Here is a 24082-nt window from a genome sequence, read left to right as displayed (position 1 = left end):
GGCTGGGCCTGACTGCTTTTAAACTGCAGTGTACCAAGGACAGGCTGAACAACACGTTTTCAGATTGGCAGGTTTGAGATGTCACAAACCTAAGGAGCCAATCCCGTTTATGGACGGGGTGACGCTATGTGTATCATTATGTGCAATCTATGGCAACCACTTCAGCGATGAGCGAGCCAGCTTTAACCCCCATCGTAGCTTTTGCAAACTCACTGCTGACTACTAACGTTAACGTCAACATATTGCCAGCTGACTGAAAACGTAGTTGTGCCGCTGCGTTCCTAACGGTAACGATGTAACAAGTTAGAGAGCGATACATAAAATACATCACCATTCTGACACGTCCACTTGTATGCGACCCTGTCCAATATGCTCCTCTTCTTCCTAATCGCTTTCTTGTTCGAATATATGAGGCTGAATTACCGCTATATTAACACTTGCCATTGTGTCGCGTACAGAAGCTAACGTAGCAAAATAGAAAAATCGAAACAAGCATTCAGCTTTCTGAGTTTGATGGGCAGAGTCGAAGGTGAGCTACATGTGCGAGGGAGGGGCCGGTTGGAAATGTGCATAGTGGGCGGGGCCTATGCAGATTCGTGATTTTTTAATGAGGGAGAAGGAGGAGATGCCTCAGGAGGATTTTTAAACGTATTTTGCAGAAAAAAACATATAAGACACAATTAATTATTTTAAGCAGAGCATTTTATATGTCGTGACAGGAGCTGGTCTTTAAGAAGCGATTTAAAAGATGTCACTGATTTTGCGAGCCTTATCTCCTCAGGCAGGTCGTTCCAAAGCTGAGGGGCCCTGATTGCAAAAGCACGATCTCCTTTGGATTTAATCCTCGACTTTTTACAAAGTATGAGGAAGAAAGAGGAGGTTGAGAAACAAGTAAAGCTGATCAGTTTCAGGATTTGGTTTACCCACTGAGGGTTAACGTTCGGCTCGCTGTGTGGCTAACTTTTGAGCTAACTCTTCCGTGTTCGGTGCATTAGAGGCCGTAAACGCTAAACATGTCTGAACCTACGCTGCCTGTGAACCATATTAGATTATAGAGTCCAAATGTGAAGGATGACGTGTGTAAACATGGCAGACTTTTTCAACATCTCTGCCAACACATAGTAGAGCGTGCGGGACACGTCCAAACAAGTTATGATGTCAACTTTGAGCCCTGAGTGCTTTGGGCCCAATCTAATATAGAGGACTACGTCATGGTTGAGTGTGTCCTCCAAAACAAACTCCCCTCGTTGTTTCCACTGACGCTGGAGTCTTTAACAGAAGCTGCAGTTTGGTTAAAGGTCATAAACTCTGGCGTGGTTCAGGCTCTTTTCTGCGCGCTTCACTGCGTTTGTGTCACATGTTGGGTAACATGCAGCAGAGAGGAGAAGACTAATTTAAGAGGATGAAAAAAAGTGCAGTGAAGTGAAAGAGTCAGCACATGCTTCGATACATAAATACACGTCTGCATGTATGAAGCTCACTGAGGAGCAAAATCATAACAGTTTAAAATCATAGTTTGGCTCACGTAGAGACTCGTGCTGATGGCTGCCTGTGGTCCCTAAATGAAGACGTACCACCTGGAGGACTGTGTTTAGATTCTAACGATTGTTTTTGGTGATTTAGTGCGAATGTGTGTTTAAGGAAGGTAGTCAATTATACTTCTGTCTGTTGCAGCCTCTGTGGCTTCTGATTGGTCAACCAACCAGACCAAGCAGAGAGCTACACAATATTACAACGTCTCTGTTGTCGCTCTCAAATAAGTGTTTGGGTTTTTGTTCTAGGATGGCTGAACATGTTGCTCCATAATTAAATATCTCAGCTATTAGGGGGGCCTGGAGCCTATCCCAGCTGTCAGTGGGCAAGAGGCGGGGTACACCCTGGACTGATCACCAGTCAATCACAGGGCTGACGCATAGAGACAGACAACCTTTCACGCTCACACTTACGGGCATTTTTAGAGTCACCAATGAACCTAGCATGTCTTTGGACTGTGGGAGGAAGTCGGAGTACCTGAAGGGAACCCACGCATCCACGGGGAGAACATGCAAACTCCATAATATACAGTACAATGCATTTTTCATGGCTTTTTAACATAAATATGTGCCCCTTTGTCCCCATGTCTAGAGAAAATAACATAATCTTTTTTCCTTTCTTTCTCATCTGTTCCAAATAAGGAAGTACAATTGGTGGCTGCAAGAGCAAAAAACAAATTGAACTGCCATCATCTGAGGATGGGAAGACCCGGTGCAATGAATTTAGTTTTGAAAATATTTCCACAACGGCTGCACGTTGGTGCAGTGGTTAGCGCTGTCGCCTCACAGCTAGAAGTTTCCTGGTTTGAATCCCGGTTCGGACGAAGGGACCTTTCTCTGGCTTCCTCCTACAGTCCAAAGACATGCTCGTTAGGTTCAGGGTGTACCCCGCCTCTCGCCCAATGACAGCTGGGATAGGCCACAACCCTTCCGTGACCCTGAACAGGATAAGCAGCATGGTTGGGTGGATGGATAGAAAAATATCCACAATGGCTGCACACTGGTGCAGCTTTTAGCGCTGTTGCCTCACAGCTAGAAGGTTCCTGGTTCGGATTCCTGTTTGGATGTAGAGTTTGCATGTTCTCCCCATGCATGCAAGGGTTCCCTCTGAGTACTCCGACTTCCTCCAACAGTCCAAAGACATGCTCGTTAAGTTAATTGGTGTAAATGTGAGCATGAAAGGTTGTCTGTCTCCGTGTGTCAGCCCTGTGATTGAGTGGCGATCAATCCAGGCTGTACCCCGCCTCTCGCTCAATGACAGCTGGGACCCTGAATAGAATAAGTGGTAAAAGATAATGGATGGACGGATATGAACAGTTGGAAAACTCTCATACTTAGTTTAATATTATAGTTTATGACCAAATACAAAAACATAGAAACTTCCCATCAGCCCAAGCTTCTAATATGCGTCTAATGTTAATAAGCAAATGCTAGCGGGCTAAAAGGCTAAACTAAGATAGATACTTAACATCGGCATGCCAGCATTGCTACTGTGAGCATGTTAGCATACTGACATCAGCTGTATCTCAGAGCTGCTAGCACTGCTCCAGACATTTGTTCTGGTCATACCTTGCTCTAAGCACTAAACACTATGCCCAAACACATGTTTAATAATGCAGAGGTGTAATCTTCCAAATAAATCTGCATCCAAGAATTCCAGATGAGCATGAATGCACCAAATGTTCTCTCCGACAAACATTGTTATGGTCCTAATTGTACACACATTTCTTAACCCATTCAGATGTCTTACAAACAGCTAATCAGCCTCTTTGGGTTCTTATTAGATGAACATTCATGTTTGCATTATAATCAGCCAGCTGTTATTTAACTAATAAAACAGTCACAGGCTCATACGTACACGCAGAGTGCAGGCCAGCTTCTCCACAGAAATGAATACCAGCTACACTTCTGTTTCAAATCATATCGAACAACAAACACTCGCAGATATCGGACTCTGTGACAGAACACCATCCAGCAGAGATCACTGATCGGTCGAGTTCAGTTGCATGAACAAAATTGCGAAACGCGTCCTTTCTAAAGTAAACAGCTTTGTGTTTGCACAAGTGAATCCCCTGCAGCAAAGAGTAATACCGTGTGACATCTGCAGGAAAACGGAGAAGAAAGTGAGAGAGGGGAGGACTGAAAGTGAAGAGATGAGGCTCAGCGGGGTCAAAGGTCAAGTACCTGACCTTGTCATCAGAGGTCAAACTTCACAGGGAGAATGCTGTTCAGAAGGTAACTATTGCAGGCAAACAGGTGTTTTAAGGTGCTTCAAACACACACACACACACACACACACACACACAGCCTCTCCTTGACCCAGAGTCACATTGGGCCGTGCTGTGGGAATGTCCCATCCAGTAATTACAACTGTCGTCAGAAGCCTTCGAGACATGCGTACGGGTGCTGCTGCATGAAAACAGGTTATAAGTACTGGTCAGTTTGGCCTTCCAAGCTAATTAAACCCGATACTCTGATTAAATTATGTCCAATTTCTCCACATTATGAAGAGAAGAGCCAAAGCATTCCTCACATACTCCTCCTCTGGAGTCTGGAGCTCGACTCGGGAACATTCGGGCAATGTTCTGCTCCAGAAACGCAAGCCAGATTTAAATTTTCTTTTCAAAAGCTCACAAACGCTCAAGGTCTTTGTGTGTGCGTGTGTGTGTGCGTGTGCGTGTGTGTGTATCTGCAAGACATTTCCTACACTTTCCTTCCACCGTCTGCCCGTTACTCAGAACCTGCCAAAATAAGCGATTAGCTGTGCTTTCTCAGCAACCACACCCAGGCAGACACTGTTATGTACACACACACACACACACACACACACACACACACACACACACACACACACACACACACACACACACATTAACTAACATTGTCTCCTCTCATCCACTTCAGCTTCATCCTCCAGCCCTGCAGACAGTGCCCACGAGCAGCCTCAACAACCCCTGGTAACCTCCAAACACACAATCAGCAGCTGATGAGTGTAAACACAGCGCATGGTTACATCACACTCGTCTTTCTCATCTCTATTGTCTTCCCTCCTTCCTTCCATGCACTCATATTCATCCGACCATCATCTGTAATCTATGTGTCAGTTTCTGTGTGAGGACTTTCACCAGACGGGAGCTTCGTGTCACAAGGGGAGACGTCTGTGTGATGAAATTCGCCACAGCAATCACTGCTGATTGGATGTTTGTGCGCCGTCAGACTTTTGTCCTGCAGGTGAATTTCACGCCAAATACTGACTCTGATTACCTGATTTTTATGTTCTGTTGGTGCTCAGAGGCTGCAATAACAAATAATTCAACTGTCTATTTCATCCTTTTTCACTGCACTTCTCTGTTGTTCAAAAAGACTCAAAAATTGTGAATTAAACGAACCTAAAAAAGAAATAGTAGGACATTTTCAACAGTTACATGGAAGGATTGTTATCTATATGATGTTTGTGTGCTCAATATGAAGCTTCAGCTTAGCTTAGCACAAAGACTGAAAACAGATGGGAACAGCTAGCCAGGCCCTTTCCAAACATCATTTTGTCATGTCACTCTTCCACTAAAATTACCTGTGGTGTACCACAAGGTTCACTCCACTCAGCCCAGCGTCCCTACGTCTCTTTTCATTGTTATGCAGATGACACACAGATACACCTTCCTTTGCGACCTGAGGACTCTAAAAGCCATGATACTAACAGACACTCTGCTGCGGTTTTTACATGTTTACATCTTTTGTCCTATTACTTTAACTTCATATTGACTGTACATTTGTATTGTCTTGCTGTGTCAGTCATGTTGTTTGGGTTCTTTTGCTACCCATTAACTGTGTCCCAATTCAGGGGCTGCATCCTTTGGAGGGTTTATTTGAAGGCTAACTGCGTCACAGCGGCGTTTCAAAGGCTGTCCCACTTTGAATGCTCCTTCAGATGCGGCCGACAAATGCGTCCTCCTGGAAGGTTACATGTGGTGCATCCTTCGCGGCCCAACGTATCCTGAGATTCATTGCACGCCAATTCAAACGAGATGGCAGACTCTTAAATGTCTGGGGAATATATTTTTAAATATTAGTTTGAATAGCTAGTGATACAAATGTTAGAAAAGAAAGGGTCCCTGAAACAAATTATCTTTAAAATAATAGGTTAAGTTACGTGACGATAGTCATGATAGCTAGTTAGCCCGCTAGCTACCTGCTGCTAGGTGACAGGAGCAGCGTTTGGTGAAGCAAGGTTAAGGGTGGTAACAGCTGGTGATGCAAACAGGAAATCCTCCGAAGACCAGAAGGTCACATTTCAGTTTGGCTTTAGTGGTCTACGCAGACTACAAATGACTCATCCTTTGTAGACCGCGGCCTTTGAAGGATGCAGCCCCCTTATTGAGACACAGCTATTATGTCCACAATTGCTTGTTTGTCAGCAAGCACTTTGTAAACTGTTGTTTTTAAAGCTGCAATATAAATAAAGTTATTATTATTGTGATGTTGCTAGCCAAACAGTGAAGACAACACAAGTGCTGGTGGGAGGATTTAGCTACATTTGGTCGGAACCAGGCTAGTTGTTCCTGTATTTCTAGTATTTATGCTAAGCTAAGCTAATGTCCAACTTCAAAACTAATCGACAGACATGAGAGCGACATTTATTAACTATCAAACTTTAAACTAAAGCCCTCACAAGTACATTTCCTGTAAATGAGCTTATTAGCATCATGAAAGATGTAGCATCTTAAGCTAGTATGTAACTTTTGTTACATGTTTTCTAACAATTTAAACACAAAACGATGTATCCTTGTCCCTTATATAACTCATAAAAAGCTGAAGTGCTGCTACAGTCTGACTTTGATTACGCTACTTGTGCTACTATAAGCTACATTTTAGCTTCCCATTTTAGCATCCCCTACCCTGTTATTGTAGCTTGTGGCTTCTTTTCAACTTTTAAAAAGCTCTGCTGCCGCATTGAAACATTTCTGATATATTTTCATCAACACACATTTTGCCTTGCTAGTGCTGCACAGCCAACATTATTTTCAATGCATTATGTAAACCCTCTATAGTGGGAGTGTTTATTATCTTTGTGGTATTGTAGGCTTGTAGACATCCAGTAGTGGTCAGTATAAAAATACTGGTCAGCACATGCAACTATAAAAAGTTTGATCAATGCTGGAAGAATGTGAGGGCGAAGTTTCACTTCCGTTCGCCCAGTGCTGTGGCTGCAGGGCTGCATGGTCAGGATGAAATTGTCCTATAAATGTGATTTATGAGGGAGAATGAGAAAGGGATAAAAGAAGGAAACGGGAATATTTCTATTTCGGACACATCTGTTGAGAAAAATTTCTTTCATCTAAGTGTTTGGGTTTTCACACTCTGACCACAGCCCCTTACTATTGTAGTTTGCTGCCACACTGCATTTTTAGCTGCCACTTCATGTGAACTGACTGCTGAGAGGTCAGACAGGAAGTTAAAAAACTTCCATGGTTTCATCTCACTGCTTTGGACGTTTGTTGAAGGAGGAGTGCCTCGCTGACTCTGCTCCATATTTATGAAACTTTTTTCCTGAGCCTGAAAAGTCTGTTCTTCATTTTCTTCCTTTTTCTTCTCATATTCCTTTTCCAGTAGATGCCTCCGCTGAGGATTTACCCACAATCCCCTGGGTGTGGTAGAGGAGTTTGACTGGCAGCAGTAGACTCAGCTCACAACAGCTGGGAGGAAAAGTGAGCCTGCTACCTGTCCAATCAGATATGAACTAAGACTCAGACATGGATGCATTTTTTCTGCCTTCCTCTTATTTTATGAAGTCGCCTTGAAACTGTAAAGTGTGTTTGTTTAAATATGTCATATGAATCCTGCTCTGGCAGAATTTCCTCTTCAAAACAACCTGTCAGTTACTGCACTGACTTTGTTTAATGTATTTTCTGCGCTGCATGTGCACTTTTTTCCTCTACTTTTTCTCTTGCATATGGCGTTTTTTCAAAATGTTATCTTTTATCTCATCTTTTATCTCTTTTTTTAACGAGTAGTTTTGTTTTTGTGGAATAAATATACATGCTGAGACTAAGATGAGAAGCAATCTCTGAACCCACCCGCTATCGTCGTCAGTGACGGGGAATTTTGCAGGCATTCTTGTTTAGCCAGCGTTAAGCAATAAGGACTTCAAGCCAACACCGTGTGCTGCTTTGTTTACAGTCCAGTTAGCAACTTGGGAATTTGAGTAGCGACCATGTGTTCAGAAAAGTGAAGCGTAATTCGCCCCTCAAGACTGCCCGTTCATCTGTTTCAGGTGAGTCTCAGTTTCACTGTAACACAGATGCTTCAGCGGTATGACCCCGAAAAACAAACGTTTTTCTTGTGATTTAGTTTAATTAACTACCTTTGCTGAAATTACAACATCATGCAGCAGATTAAATGAAGCTTTGTCAGGTCCTCACCTGAAGGTTGAACGGAGGTGCGTTACGTTCCTCCTGCTTTTGCTCTCCACACGGACTGTTTTTCCTGCATACGCCGCAGCCTGCTGATACGTGATTGGTCAATACAACTCGGACTACAAGCTTACTATAAATGGAAACCTGAACACTTCCCGTACTAAAAATCCACGCCCCTGCCTACAGATTCTACATTTCTACTTAGAATCTGTAGAGATTAGAAATTAGATGAATATTGCTGAAGATGAGTTAAAGCCAACCCGACTTTAGTTTAGCTCTAATCTCTACAGATTCAGCTTAAAAGTGTAAAATATGGAGGCACGGGGCGAGACAGGCTTTTGTGTGTGCAGGAAAAACAGTCTGTGTGGAGAGCAAAAGGGTCTGAATACAATCTGTCGTAATGCCATCCCGACGACCACCAGCGGTTATATGATGACGATTTAGCTTCTTATTAATCTCTATAAACAGAAATATGCATGTTAGTGCAGCTAACATCTTTAACATCTCTAATCATCATATAGTTCAACTCCAACAACATTCACGCTTTTAACGTTCCTAGTCGGACTGGAAACAACGCAGTGCACGGAAAATGAAGTCTTGGCTGGAAGTCCTTTACATCGTCATCAGAGGATAGCCGACGGGATCCAAGTTGAACTGTTGTTGAACAAGACTATGTTAAAAACTAGTATGTGGCTGACCGCATTAGGTCAATGTGGGCAATGTGTTACAAGGACAGGTGAGGACAGCGGTCGAGCAGCCCCACCTAGTCCCCGAACAAAGTATCCAGAGCCGTATGGACAGAGAGCCCCGTCAGTGGAGGTCCAATATGCTCCATGATCAGCCATTGCAATGTCGCAACTCTCTCTCTCTACGGCTGTGAAAGTACCGTCACTCAGTCACTCAGTCAGTCACATACAGACGCGTGTGTAGGGCTGACCCTGGCGGTCAGCCAAAAATAATGCCAAAAATTGTTACTTAAATAAATAGCTTGACATGATGGTCTCAGCTAGTAGCCAATTAGCCTAGCTTGGCACCAACGTTGGAAAATAGGCAATGGCTAATGCGGCTCTATTCAAAGGTTAAGAAAATCTACCAACCAGCTCCTCTAACAGCCAATAGTAACCTGTTTATTTTAACACTTAGTGTAAAAATAACTGGTTGTGATGTTAAAGGTTGTTATGCGAGTTTCCTCTTCCTGGAGTCTCCTCACTGTAAGGAGGAGTCAAGCTAGCTGCTTCCACTGTTTCCAGTCTTTGTGCTATGCTAAGCTAAGCTAAGCTAGAGGTTTTTTCCCTGGTTAAGTGCTGTTTTAAAAGCATGTTTCCACTGCATGTTCTTCTTGTGTTTATGGAAAGGCAGCTTTTTGTCGCCCGTATTGTTGTAGCTCTTTCATCAGCAGTGTCAAATGTCCTGATATTTGAGACTTCTGGTTCATCCAAGCAACCATCAGGACATCTGAGCCGTCAACACAACCGACCCTGAACGCATCATCACAGGTCCGCTGAATTGCACAAATTGGCGACACAAGACTCAAGGCTCTTGTTTCTGCTCGTCTTCTCTCCCTGCTGGATGTCTTTGCACCCTCTTTTGCATGTGCATGCCCGCTCATCCCTAAAAAGCGGGTTATTTTAAGCACCGGTCTGGATGTTTTAGCGGGGGAGGATGCCAGCGCCGAGCCTTTTCTCGAGTTTGTGTCTCAGGGATAAATACAAACAGACGCAGCTGCATCAAGTCTGCACTTTTGCCCCTTTAGACATCTGTAAGATACTGAAGTCCTCCTGTTGGACACTAAGTGATGACTCCTTTTACTGTTTTTGTGCAGTGGAATAAAAACTAAATTACATATTTATGTTTCCCATTAGGATTTACATTAGAGCCTTTTTAGATGCGGGGTAATTTGCCTTACAAGTCAGTGTGAAAATACAGCTTTAAGAGAGCATTGAAAGCACATTCAGTTGTGAAAAATGTGGCCTGTATTGAGAAAAGCAGATATTTTTCAGAGCGTGCATTTAGGTCAGGAGAACAACAAAAGCATCTCTTTGTTTTTGTAGCTGTGGTCTTTGAAAAAAACCATCCAGGAGGCAGACACACACTTTGCGTGTGTGTTTGTGTGAGGATGCAAAACAGCAGCTTCTCCACAATCCGGCTAATTATCGGGTTAAACCGTCATTTTACTCATTTCCAACATCAGCAACAGCTTCTCTCCTTCTCTGAGCCTGTTACGTCTTCAGAGCAGCTAAAACACCCTGGAGAACGACTCCCAGACAATGATGCGTAATTTCGCCAGACTTCCACGCACACACACACACACCCAAACAGACGACAGATGTTTCAAAATACCACAGTAACAACAACACAGATGCAGGCTGGGAAATGCCCTGCGAGGTCTTCATTTGCTCCAGAATAAAGCTGCTTTAAGCTTTTAGAGCGTGTGTGTGTTTTCACAGGATTCAGAGAGGGGAGGGGAGGGGGGGGAAGAAAAGGTGGCCTGTGAAGGAGGGGAGGCGTTAGTCCTCCCTGCGTGTTTCCTCATTTGAAGTTGTGCAAGAGCTTGGATTTTTTTTCTCCCCCAAAACATGCGTTTCTCTGCAGATCAGTGTGACAGGGAGAAAGTGAGGGATTCATGTGTGGGAAACTGCAGCAGGAAGGAGAGCGCAGCTGGGAATTTTTCGCCTGGAGCGAAACAGACCGGAGCCCTTCTGTGGCGCAAGAGGCAAGAGATAGAGGGGAGGAAGGAAAAAGAGAAGGAGGAAATAAAGAGGTAGAAAAGTTTAAAGACGCGAGGATGTGAAGAGAGAGGCGTTCGGAGGAGGCTCGATTAGATGAGGGAGGAGTGAAAGAGAGCGAGGAGGAGACGGGGAGATGACAGAGGGAAGGGAATCTTGTCTCTGCGGCGGCTTGGAGGAAAAGCAATGTCAAGGCAAGTCTCACACACACACGGAAATCCACACGCACACACGCACAATCTTCATGCCAGGAGCAGCAAAACACAACGACTTTTCCAAGTGTGTGTGCGTGTGTGTTTTCTCCCCTCGTTTTGCCCTCGCTCTCAATCTACTACCCTGTCATTTGAAGTCTGTGTACATACCTGCACACACACGCACACTCTCCCTCTCTACTATCTCTCTCTCACGCTCTCTCTCTCTCTCGCCGTCTCTCTCCAGCAGCAGGTCCCTGGAAGCAGCCAAACTGTCAGTGACTGTTGCGAACACATGCTCGCTCTCAGCTCGGCTCTTTCGCTGCCAAGGAAGGAGGAGGAGGAGGACGAAGAGGAGGAGAAGAAGAAGTGAGGCTGGAAGGAACAGACAGATAGAGGAGAGAGGGAGAGAGACTTGGATGTGCTTCATCTGACTGTGTGAGAGACTGAAGGCAGGGCGACAAGTGATGCCATAGCATCCAGGAATTAGTCAGGACCTATCTTTTATTCTCTTCCAGTTTCAAACATGAGGAGAGACCGTCTCTTCTTAGCCGCGACCCTCACTGCCATCTTCTCCGCCGACCTCTACTTCATCCTCCTGCCGAAGTTAAGGAGCGTGGGGAGAAAGTCGGGTCACTTTTGCTCGTGTGGTCCTCAAAACTTCAGCCTCCCCAGGCACGGGGGTCTGGCCACCCCTCAGCTCTCAAACTGGACTTCCTTGCCGCCCCTGTACGACACCACATCTGGACCCGATGATGGCATGTCGAAGCTGGAGCGGCTGTTTTCCCACCCTCTTTACAACATCCAGACTCTGGAGCTGGGGCCGGAGGAGAGGCTGCTGCAGACGGAGCAGCTGATGGAGTACTACAGGAGGAAGGCGTCGCGCTGGGAAAGGTCAGATTGAGGCGTCACTTGTCTTACACATTCAGATTTGGCTCATTTTGGCCACAGTGCAGCTGATTTTGCAACTTTATTGTGAAAGAACAGCACGTTGGAGCGCTCTTACTGTGTAAGCACGTGTTAGGGCTTGACTGTGGTCAAAGGGCAGGTTCACTGACATTACAGACAAACACACGCACACACACACACATAAACACACTTGGGATTTGGCCATGATAACGAAATACACCCACACACACACACACACTCACACACACATCAGGATGTGCTCAGACAATTCCGTGCGTCATTAAAAAAGAAGAAGTCCAAATGTCGAGTGGGCCACAAGCGCCACAAACATGTCATCCCCGAGAGCTCGCGTCTGAGGCGCTCTCTTTAAGGTAAACAGGGATTTAAAGCTGCTAAAGCTCGTGTTAATCTGTGGGAGACGGCGCTGTCTTGGCTTGTGAGGCTGTCTGTCTATCCCGACACTGGGAGATACACGATTTGGGCTCCAACGGTGGAAAATGGGAAGAAATATGAGGGTTGGATCTCCTCTCGCTGTGTTGTAAATGTGCATGAGGCTTGTTTGAGGCTTGCAAAATGTTGCAACAGCATCCAGACACTGACATCTAAGAGATTTTGTTTTTTTGCATGCTCTTAATCAACCTGCTCTTTTGTGTGTCCTCCCGGGCCAAAAAATCACAAGTAAAACATCCACTTCCTGTTTGCTATCTCCTCTCTGACTCTGCGCTCTGTGGCCCACACTTGCCCTGATTACTCTCCTCTGTCACTTTGCCGTTGACCTTTGACCAAACTCTTATTTTTATCCCTTCGCACCATTATCGGAGCGCTTTATCCAGCCCGTGATGGAGCTTGTTTGGGTCGTTGAGATGACCGTCCCACTCAGTGCGGTCGGCTCTGGTGATGCGGTCCCCCTCTCGCCGCAGGCTTATTTGTTTTGGTCTCTGATTATTCCTCCTTGGGCTTTAAGTACAGCCGAGAGGAGAGGAGAGGAGGCTGTGGAAACTAAGAGCTGTGTTGGAAGCAACAGGGAGCCCGTGAGATGACCAATAAAGATGAAAAGTGAACGAAAAAGTGGGCTACAGTTTTCTTAAGAATTCAGTAAAAATCACTCACCTCCTGTAGCTCCTTGTGTTTCCTTTTTTTTTTAACACATTCTGTTGCAAAGAAAACCTGTTGAGTGAACTGTGCAATGGATCTGGCACCAAGTGCTCTCGAGTCTCTCCAAAATAAAATACTGCCTCTACACGATGTTCTTAGAAGTGATTCCCAAGGAGCGAAGCTCTGCCGTCCAAGTGTATCTCGACCGCAGCCAGAGTCTATTTCAGTCAGCCGCCGACATGCCATTCAGAACGACTCGACATGAACGAGATATTATGTGAACTCTTTGTAAAGTATGTGTCAAATCATAAGCATTCACCTCCCTCCTCAGACATATGAAGATCTTCCGCGAGGCAGCGGCAGAGTCCAACATCAGTGTGACCGAGCACAAGGTGACCTTTGACCCCGACGCCAGCTGGGTGAAGTTCCACCTGGGAATAAACCGCTACGCTCTGTACTCCCGCGACGACCCCGCAGTGCCAAAACTCCTGAAGGAGATGCAGAGCATGACGGTCATCAGCGCAGGTGACGGATGGAGGGATGGGGTTCTTCTGTATGTCAGTCTAACAACAACACAGGAGACAAAACATTCTTTACTGAAGTGAAAACTTTTTTTTTTTTTAAATAAGAAAGTATTGTTTATCTTCTTTACTGAAGTCACAGTGACAAAGTTCAGTCTCTGATATGAACTCGGTATCAAAGTAAAAGTAGCTACAGGCTGATTCTGTGCAAAGCTAGCTGAACAACACGTCAGATGTGGGAAATGATTAAACCTAAATTTTTTTTTTTTAAAAACCAATACATCGAATACAATGAAAGTTGACATTGCTCCAGCGTACAGTTGGACGCAGTAACGGGAAAACAGAGTAAATAAAATGTATGAATGCATGTCTGCATTTAAAAACTAATTTTGACGCCTTTAATGGAATCAATCAATCTTTTGTCTCCTACAGATTACACTCAAGATGAGAAGGCCCTGAAAGGAGCGTGTGATTGTACCCAAGGTACGTTCAATGCACCACAGAACGACACGATGCTTCTCTATCTGTCCACGTTTCGATGCTCTTCATCTCGTCTGTTCAGCGTGTAACACCCCGGCTGTTCGATCTCTCACTGGCCCCTTTGTTTCTCTCTCTCCTGCCGTGTTCGTCGGTACCGTCAGAGACAAACACACTGCCGCCTTTGTGATACGGAGAATTATATTTTCATTCGGCACCAAAACTCAGATTTGACTGTCTGTATGAGACGCGTGCTCTGGGGCAAATTAAACAGGCGTTTGTTGGTGTTTAAAAGTAGAGCTCTTAATGAAATGTTTGATGTGTGTTCGCTGTGAGAGGAGCCAACGTTTCCAGGCTTTAACCTGCAACACCTACGCTTACCATCTCTTACTGTACCTCTGAGCAGGTAGCAAGACAAAGCTGCAAATGGATGGATAATTGGAAAAGTGACGCAGCTGTCTGCTGGCTTAGTGTGACTAATAAAGCTTTGGACACAATTGCATGTGTGAAAGCCGTTTTACACCCTTTTAATGGCAGAGATATACACACACTTGCTATAGTGGTTTTATATTTTATTTTACTGCTCTCGTACATGTTTGTCCTCTCTGTGCCTCACCAGCACGCTGAACTATCTGACCGCACAAACATCAATTAGTGAGGAAACACGACAGAACAATCCGTCTCGCCGGTTTAAATTTAACCTCAAAAGACTTTCTCATTATTCCAGTGACCGAAAAGCGACAGTTTTCATCCTCCAAAACCCAGTTCAGTCCTCTTTCCCAGTAAAAAGTAGTGATTGTAAAGCTTTATATGGTTGTTAACTATTAATATCCTCAAGTTTCACAGAGCACAGCAGGAGGGAGGCGGCGCTGCGGTTACTCTGGCCTCATGCTGCGACATAATATACAGCCAGACAGAAAAGAGCAGGGCTCAAGCTGTGCGACCAAAACCCCCAATTACTCTATCACAGGGAACTGGCAGATCGAGGAAATATTCCAGTTTGAACTAGCCTCTGGGGTGTTACGATGAAAACCAAATACTGACTCAGTTACCTGATGCTCGCTGTTTGCTTTTGTCAAGCTGACATTCAAAACCCAGAACCTGCCACAAAGTAAAGAAGGTGTGACTGTCTACATAATGTCCCTGTCTCTCTCTGCTGTAGTTGTGAAGCCCAGCGGACATCACCTGAAACTGGCTCTGAAGATGCAAAACTTTGCTAAAGCCATGTTCAAACCAATGAGGTGAGGACTGAACTATGATGTGTTCCTTCTGGTCGACATGAAACACGGCTGCTGGGGCTCGGTGGTGGAGTTGGTCGTTGACTACTACAGTCTGCATGTTGAAATGTCCCCGGGCACGACCCCAAATTCCTCCTGAAGGCACGGCCATCAGCGTATGAATGTGCATAGATCTTGATTAGAGATTGGTATACCAGCCTCTGCCATCAGTGTGTGAATGTGTGTGTGAACGGGTGAATGTGACGTGTAGTTTAAAATGCACTTTGAGGTCTGAAGACTAGAAAAGCACTATTTAAGTACAGTCCATGTACCATCAGTGGATTTTATGTGGGTGCCAAATAGGCTTAGACAGATTAATAGAGATTTAAAGGAATCTGTTTGGAATATAACATCCATTGGTATAAAATCATTATTGTATAAAATAGACTGTATACTATAAAAATCGAGTTTGCCATTATGGACATCTCCATGTTGGTTATCTGGAGCTATAGTCTGACAACGATATAACCCCTGGGGACAACAGTGAGCATGCCGGGCGTGTTGCCAGCGGTTAACGATAAACGACTTCCAGTCAAGACTTTCTTTCCTGCGTGCTGCATTGTTACAGAAAAAGAACTTGTTTTTCTTGTGATTGACTTTAATTAACGGGTCTTACGTTTGCTGAAATTTCAACATCACGATGCAGATTTGTAAAAAGTCAAAGTGAAGCTTTGTCAGGTCTGTCCTCAAGAGGAGAAGAAAACTACTTTTAAAATGCTCGTTTGTTGACAGAGGTCGGACTGATCATTTCCGATGCATTCGAGGAAGTCGGGAAATCTAAACGCTGAACGGCTTTTGTGACACAGCATCAGAGAATTTATTTCAACTTGAATTTTAAAACTAGAACGGACTGTTAGCTGAACTTGCTGCAGATGTCTGTTTATAGAGATTAATAAGAAAATAAATCGTCGTCAGATCACGCTGAGCCGGGATGTCATTAGGGCGCATTACGTTCCTCCTGTTTTTGCTTTCCACACAGACTGTTTTTCCTGAATAAGCCGCAGCCTGCTGATACACGATTGGTCAATATTACTCGGACTACAAACAGAAACCAGAACACTTTCTGTCCCAGAAACCCACGTCCCTGCCTACAGGTTCTACATTTCTATGTCGAATCTGTAACTAGAGATTATTTGGAGCCAGAAGTGACCATATTAGCAGGAGAGGATGTAGCTGCAGAGGAGCGAGGGGTTGGCAAAGCTATGGAGTCTACACACATGGTTGTTTCATTAACTAGCTACACAGGGTCAGCGTTAGATTATGTGTATGCTTGACACAGTAAGAGAGTCTGTCCTAAGTCCTGTCTTAATTTACCTCAGGCTAAATCATCTAGTATCCTCTCAAATGATGGTATTTGTGATGTTGATTACATACTACAGGCTATTGTTACTGACAGCTTGATCACTGTTTGTCTTGACTGTGTGTCTGTGTGTGTGTTAGGCAACAGAGGGACGAGGAGACTCCAGAGGACTTCTTCTACTTCGTTGATTTCCAGAGACACAACGCCGAGATTGCTGCCTTCCACCTCGACAGGTGCACCCCCCCCTTTCTCTCATAAAAGGACAATGAAATTATAGTTATTATTTTTTATTTGTTTTACTATCATTTCTTATCTCTGTGACACTGCTCTCTCACTGATGTAAGTCGGCGGGGTGCTTCCGGGTAATTTTAGTTTGTGTTACACATCTGTCTCTTTATTGCTCCCAGTATTGGCTCTGGTGCACACTGAAGTGCGACAACTGTTTTTTCTTTAGGCTCTTTTTTTTTAAAGCCCAGTATGTGATGCAAATATGAAACTAAAAACAAAAATAATAGCTGTTTCAAAAGCTAATTGTGTAGCACACTCATTTGAGCTTGTTAGTCCACTTCATGGGTCCCGACTAAAATATCTCAAAAATGATTGCCTAGATCAACAGTAAAATTTTGCACAGACGTTCATCGCCCTTAGAGGATAAACCTACCAGCTTTGGTGATCACATGACTTTTCCACTAGCACTATCATGAGCTTAACGTGTGGTTTTGAGTGCAATGTTTCAACAGTTGCTGTTAATACCAACGTTCATGCTCCCCACAGGGTGAATCGTAATAACTTTGATGAGTCACTGACTTTTAATCTTGTGCCGTCATCAGGTCATGATGACGTTAGTCTAGTGGCCAAAAGTTGTGTTTAGTTAGCCAATTAGCACATGTTAGCATGCTGATGCACTAGACTAACATGGTAAGCATGGTAAACAAACCTGTTTTGCATCGGCATGTCATGTGAACATGTTAGCATGCTAATGATCTGATCTCAATGATGAAGCGCTGAGCCAAAGAACTTACTTAAAGTGACAGTAGCATGGTGGTCAACCCTTATGATTTAGATATACAATGTATATGGCAAAAAAAAAACACTTAAAGTTGTAATCTCGAAGACTTCAGTTTCGTTCTCTTTGGCGGCACCTATGGTGATAAACGGTAATTGCGGGAGCACACCAGATATCCAGACAGTGTTGCATGTGTGCCGTCCACGGTTGGCTCCGGTTGTAACTCTTGATTTTCCTCGCTGATGGTCACTTTCCTTTTCAGACTGTTTGCTTCATCTGAGCATCAAATTTGTTTCCTTTTCTTTGGATTTTCATTTATTGTTGAAGTTGTATCTGTAGTCATCGATCTTTTCTTTGTTTGTTCAGCCATAGTAGATTACTGTTTACTCGCAAAACTTGCAGAGACCGGAAAAGCAGCCGCTTAGCTGCGCCTACCCTCTCTGGCAGACCAACCACTGCTGGGTGATGGAGAATGAGTCACTAACTGGGCGCCGCTTGTGATTTTTTCCGTGAAAGTCACACCAGACACCCAGTCTGTAATAATACTATATCTGCAAGAGCAAAGACTTTCATCAGTGAGCCATAGGCTCAATCACCATTGTGTTACCTCATTCAGCGATAGATAGATAGATAGTGACTCAACAGACTGTTATTCAAATGAAAATCTTTGAGATTATCACTTTAAGTTACCAAAAACATTCTAATTTATTGTTTCCTCGAGGAGCAACGCAGCGCAAAGCTATAAATTAAACTTAATCTCCTGGTGCCAACAAGTAAAGCCTCCAGCCTACACATGGATTGCAACATGTTACCAAACCCAGGATTTCCAAACTGGCCCGACCAGCACAAACCACACTCTGTGGACAAACACGAGAACACACACGTCTTTCATGAAATCGCACATAAGCTGAGGTGACCTGATTCACCCTGAATCACAGTCATCTGAGCGAGACGGTATCATTAAGAAGCCACACACACTCAATCATCGTTTCACCACGCAGACCAACAGGAGGGAGCGACGTCAACAACTCAATCACTATAATTACACACAGATATTACACTGAATATCTGCTCGTATTTTAAGTATTCATTAGTCTTTGAAATGTAAGAATCAGATCAGAAAACAGTTTCTATCACAGAACACAAACAGGAAGAAACTTTCCTGTCTGCTCTCGCCTATTTTTAATTCCTGCTGTTGTGTTTTTAATCATGTGGCTGTGTGTTTTCTCCTTGTGTTGTGTCTGTGGTGGCTGCCAGAAGCTCTCATTATCATCGCCAGCAATCAGTAGTTGGGGAATGCCGAGGATTTGAGAAACCGCCATTCAGCTCCACACTCTGATTGTGGTTTGATTGCTGTTTGCGAGTCATGACTGAAATATGGCCCTCAGGGAGACATAAGCTCTTGATAGTGTACTTGAACGCAGCTCAAGTTAAACAGCGTGGAGACTGACAATAAGGTGTATTCATTGATAAGAATCAGTAAGAATGAACCGTGGAATCCTGTTAAACAAAACACGGAGGTCGAGATAAGGACGCTATTATCTTCAGAGGGTTCATGTTACATTTACAATGAATTTATGAAGGCGTGAACTGTGTGACTGCAAAGTTCTTGCTTACCGAGATGACTTATAGCTTATTGGGGTTTTCCTCTGAATCTCTTCAACCTGTTTTTCAGGATCCTGGACTTTAGGAGGGTCCCGCCGGTGGCTGGCAGGCTGGTGAACGTCACAGGAGAGGTGCTCCAAGTCACCCACAACGAAGACCTGCGAGGGGTCTTCTTCACCTCACCTGGTGAGGAACAAGCAGGCCTTTTTTTAACTGCATTTTTATCTAGTTTTTATTCATACTTACTTTATTTTAATTGCCAGCTGTGTTTAGCATGTATAGACATTATTCTCAAGTGTTTAGACACTTAAAACAGAACAAAAAAAGAAAAATACCCCAACATAAATATCTTCTCCACAATGTATAAATAGTGATTGTCCACTACAAGGTATGAATGTATAGGTAAAAATACATACGCCATATTATCCCTGGGAAAAGATGTTATGTTATGTGTGTAAAGAGAGACTGTAAAAAGGTAGAAGGGCTGAGCAAAACTGGGTTAAAACCCCATTTTATTAATAAAATTGCAGCAGAGCTCCATCATTTAATAAAACAAACACATTTTTGGAGCCTTAATAAGTTTATCACATGAGCAAAACTTTAAATTTTGGGAAATAAAGTTATTTTCCTAACCCCCCTAAAAGTTAAACATGATTTATGCTGCTCTCACTTCGGTACACTAGGTACAAAGCTAACAGGTGGCTACAGCCAGTTAGCGTTAGCTTACAGTTAGCTAGGCTAAAAATGTGTTGGAAAAGGTTTGAAATGCTAATGGGTGGAAAGGACCAAGCGAAATCGGGTAATTAGCTTATTGTATTAATAAAGCCACACCAGAGCTCCGTGTATAATGTATTTTTCCCAAGAGTTAAACAACATAATTAATACCACTCTCATTTCTGTACACTAGCTAACAAGTACAAAGCTCACAGTTGGCTTTAGTTAGTTTTCAGTAAGCTAGGCTTAGCAAAGAAAAACAAGGGCAGGGGGGAAAACAAGTTGTGTTCTTCGTATGTATAAAACAAAAAACAATGTAATAAATTCATTCGTGAACTTTAGATGTGCTGGTAACTTTTAGACAGAGCCTGGCGAGCTTTTGCTGCTCCAACCCAGCTACTGTTTTGATGCTGAATTAAGCTAACAATCGCTGTTAAGTGTTAGCTCCATATTAACGAAATTGACACTAGCGTGTTAACATTAAACAGCAAAATATAACTTGATGAGCATGAAGTTTTCCTTTTTAGTGACCCTTCACCCAGCTGGAAGGAAAGCCAGAAGGGTCAAAAAGCAGGAAACTCATTCATCTCTTCTTCCCAACAGCAAACAACACGTGTTTCTTCTCCAAGTGCCTGTATGTGTGTAAGACGGAGTATGCGGTGTGCGGGAGCCCCGACGTGCTGGAGGGCTCCCTGTCTGCTTACCTGCCCGGCCTCAGCATCGCCCCCCGCATCTCCATCCCCAACCCCTGGATCCGCTCCTACACCTTCAGCGGACGAGAGGAGTAAGACCGCCATCTCGACACCGACATTTTATTTTGTATAGCAAAGATTTTTGTCTTGGTGATGGGAACATTGTGGCATTACATTACCTCAAAACAGGAGATCTCTTACCGACTATAATCACACTGCGGTGAGACAGTTTGTGGCATCCAGTTAGACTTAATTCTAGTGTTTTTCAAAATAAAATGAAAGACAAGATTTCCCACAAATTATGTTGATGCTGAATGAAATTGGGTGTTTATCTTTTTGGTCAGACGCTTTTAAAAATAAAGAAAAATGGTAGAATAGTGTAAAATGTTATCTATCTTGACAATTTGAAACTGACTTCCTGTTTTGAACCATAAATCTGCTCTGTAGAAGGCAGTATAGAGGCAGAGAAAGGCTGCCTATTCTTTCAGTAGTAATGCTTTCTGGTTACATCTACCTAAAAATAATATGGGCAATTTCATCCACAGCTTTCTCCAATCTTGTGATGATCAGTAAAACCTTTTAATGAGTTCTCAGGATTAGAACTTTAAATAGTCATCTCTGTCTCTTTTTAAAGGTGGGAGGTGAATCCCTTCTTCTGTGACACCATAAAGCAAATGTACCCCTATAACTCAGGCAACAGACTGCTCAACATTATAGACATGTCCATCTTCGACTTCCTCATAGGTATGTGATACCCACTCGTCTACTAGCCACATTTTGCTTTCAGAAATAATTTTTCTTATTATGTTTCTGATAAGTTTTTGGCCATACTGTTTATTACAGGCAACATGGACAGGCACCACTATGAGATTTTCACCAGATTTGGGGATGAAGGATTCCTTCTCCACTTGGACAATGCCAGAGGGTGAGACAAACACATCACAGAGCATAAAATTACTGTGAAATTATACCTTGTGATTTCATTTCCTGCTCACTTGTACTCAGTTTCGGGAGGCACTCTCAAGATGAGATGACCATCCTGGCTCCGCTGTCTCAGTGCTGCATGTAAGTGTCACGTTATAGAGTCTTTACATGTGTCTGTGGATTTATGGTGAAGATTTACTTACTTTTTTACGATGGCCTTGACTGAAGGTCAAGAAGGAACATTTCAAAAACATAAAAACATTTTGAATTTTGTAAAGTGTTGTGTTTTGTGATGTGTTGTTTTATATTGTTAAGTGTTGTGTTTTGTAAAGTGTCGTGTTTTGTAGTGTCGTGTTTTGTAAAATGTGTTTTGTAAAGTGTCACTGTGTTTTGTAAAGTGTTGTCTTGTATTGTTAAGTGTTGTGTTTTGTAAAGTGTCGTGTTTTGTAGTGTCGTGTTTTGTAAAGTGTCTTTGTGTTTTGTAAAGTGTCTTTGTGTTTTGTAAAGTGTCGTGTTTTGTAAAATGTGTTTTGTAAAGTGTCGTGTTTTGTGAAGTGTTGTCTTATATTGTTAAGTGTTGTGTTTTGTAGTGTCGTGTTTTGTAAAATGTGTTTTGTAAAGTGTCACTGTGTTTTGTAAAGTGTTGTCTTGTATTGTTAAGTGTCGTGTTTTGTAAAGTGTTGTTTTGTAAAGTGTTGTGTTTTGTAAAGTGTCTTGTTTTGTAAAGTGTTGTGTTTTGTAAAATGTGTTTTGTAAAGTGTTGTCTTGTATTGTTAAATGTTGAATAAGGATGAAGTTTTGTTGGGAAACTTAACTTCTCTTCCCTCCTTCCTCAGGATAAAGCGCTCCACACTGATGCGTCTCCAGCTCCTGGCCCGACGAGAGTACAAACTCAGTGATGTGATGCGGGAGTCCCTGGAGGGAGACCCCTTACAGCCCATCCTGACGGAGCCCCACGTCTTAGCGCTGGACCGCAGGTTACAGAAGGTCCTCCGGGTAGTCCAGCGCTGTGTCCGACGGCTGGGCGAGGACGAGGTGATCACGAATGACTTTGTGAAATCCACAGAGAGGCCTCAGACTTCCACAGAGAGGAAAAACGTGAGGTAACAGAGGATGAAGAGTCGCTGCTGCTGCTCATAGCTGCTCTTTAGAAGAGAAGACTTCACGATGAAGCTCAGATGGTTTCGATTAAAGGAACAAGCCATAAATGGAAGACGCTGTGAAATCTTCAGAGGGGTTTGTCGGGGAAGGAAGGAATCTCTTTGTGCAGGTTCAGAACATGAATCACTGAAGGCCTTGAATTCCTATCACAGAGGGAGCCATAGTTTTATTTCCTATTGTTAAGGGTCATAAATTCCCCCAAGGGTGCATTTTATGACGGGAATCTTACTTTACATGTTCACCTGCAACATCAGGGTGGTTTGATATGTTTAAATTAGGACCTATCAAGGAAAATTTAAAGACCACTTTTACCTGAGAAATTTGCTGCAGCAATGGAGAACGAATTTTGAAGAGAGGGATGTGATGCACTGGATCAGGTGTTTGTTAAATAAATGCTGGTGATTACAAGATTCGTGCGTCTGATTTAAAATGAGAAAATAAAGATTATTTATAGGATGGCATGGTGCAAGTTTTGAAAAGAAGTTATATCCGGCAGATTACACAACTAGAAGTTTGTGTCTGTTTGAGAAAAGTGCTACCCATTAAACAGCCATTTAGTTCACTCCACCCCGTTTTCCAGACTTGTAATCCTTCGGTCTCATCAGAGTGTTTAAACAGCTTTACGACGTCACTGTCAACTCAAACAGGCTGAGACAGAGAAACATTTATAACATATGATACCAATGAAATAGCTCTAAACCGAGCCAACTTCTGCGATAAATCTGTGCATGTATTTCCTCTTTGGCCTTTTACTTTTCTCTTTGTTCTTATCAGACAAGCCTGATATGTTCCAGGTCTCTACGTGATGTAAAAGTAAGACGAACAACCACAAGTATTTTTAAGAGACTTTGTGAGGCATGCCAAATAAAGTCAGACATCCGCCTGATGCAGCCGGCAGGGAGGCTGATAAGCGGCAGAGATCATAAAGTGTGCTCTCTACTGCAGCTTTTATGCAGTTTATCTACATGTAAACCTGGCGACAGGGATAAACAGACGGGGAAGTGAAGGAACAAACGCCAAAGAGCCATTTTTAGAGCAGGAATATTAGTGCTTCCCAGAGCCATGCACAATTGCTTATAATTAAGTTTTTGCTCATGCTTTGAAAATATCACTGCATGGAAAAATTAACTAAGTTGTCTTAAAGGGCCAGTTCGCTGATTTTCAACCTCAATCCTATCAAAAAATGCTATTTTGCTCTGTAGCCTTGTAGGACGCCATCTGCGCCATCTAGTGGAGGCCAGGGAGCTCGCTAAACTACACTTCCTCAATCGAGGACGCCCACATCCGTTGTCATGTCTCGTTCATAATCGCCAGATTTGAAATGTAGACATCAGACCTAAAGATTTTTTAGACGATCCACCGGTATATTCTCATCGTGTTTCGGATTCTGTACCGCTCTGAGCCATTGCCTGCAGCGATCAATGTCCTTGACTGGAAAACGGTAGTATTTCACTCCAGCAATGCATGCTGGGTGCTGTAGGAATGTAGAATGGGCGAAACCACGAGCTATTTGTACGACTTTCTCCACAGCTATGGCGC

At 43.4% G+C, this 24082-nt stretch overlaps 1 protein-coding gene across 2 annotated transcripts; it reads left to right on the top strand.

The window, feature by feature from the left end:
* Positions 1-10474: 10474 nt before the first annotated feature.
* Positions 10475-22936, top strand: fam20a (FAM20A golgi associated secretory pathway pseudokinase). 2 transcript variants are annotated; one of them, XM_069664339.1, is made up of 12 exons: positions 10475-10865; positions 11113-11756; positions 13198-13391; positions 13820-13870; positions 15027-15105; positions 16582-16674; positions 19123-19238; positions 20370-20550; positions 21093-21202; positions 21302-21383; positions 21464-21523; positions 22219-22936. In XM_069664339.1, the coding sequence occupies exons 2-12, from the start codon at positions 11389-11391 to the stop codon at positions 22487-22489; spliced, it is 1605 nt and encodes a 534-aa protein (XP_069520440.1). In that variant the 5' UTR covers positions 10475-10865; positions 11113-11388; the 3' UTR covers positions 22490-22936. The 2 variants fall into 2 exon arrangements, with proteins under 2 accessions (XP_069520440.1, XP_069520441.1); XM_069664340.1 differs by having other exon boundaries at positions 11110-11756.
* The last annotated feature ends 1146 nt before the right edge of the window (positions 22937-24082 follow it).

The sequence above is a fragment of the Semicossyphus pulcher genome, unplaced genomic scaffold (genome assembly GCF_022749685.1).
Source record: "Semicossyphus pulcher isolate SPU_LCO1_2020_fin unplaced genomic scaffold, fSemPul1.0.p SCAF_16, whole genome shotgun sequence".
NCBI classification, from domain to species: domain Eukaryota; kingdom Metazoa; phylum Chordata; class Actinopteri; order Labriformes; family Labridae; genus Semicossyphus; species Semicossyphus pulcher.
This window is presented reverse-complemented; position numbering and strand designations above follow the sequence as displayed.

Coding starts and splice junctions, on each gene's coding strand:
- fam20a (XM_069664339.1), top strand. CDS start 11,389: ATGAGGAGAGACCGTCTCTTCTTAGCCGCGACCCTCACTGCCATCTTC. Junction 15,106..16,581: donor GCCATGTTCAAACCAATGAG/GTGAGGACTGAA, acceptor TGTGTGTGTTAG/GCAACAGAGGGACGAGGAGA. Junction 21,524..22,218: donor CCGCTGTCTCAGTGCTGCAT/GTAAGTGTCACG, acceptor CTCCTTCCTCAG/GATAAAGCGCTCCACACTGA.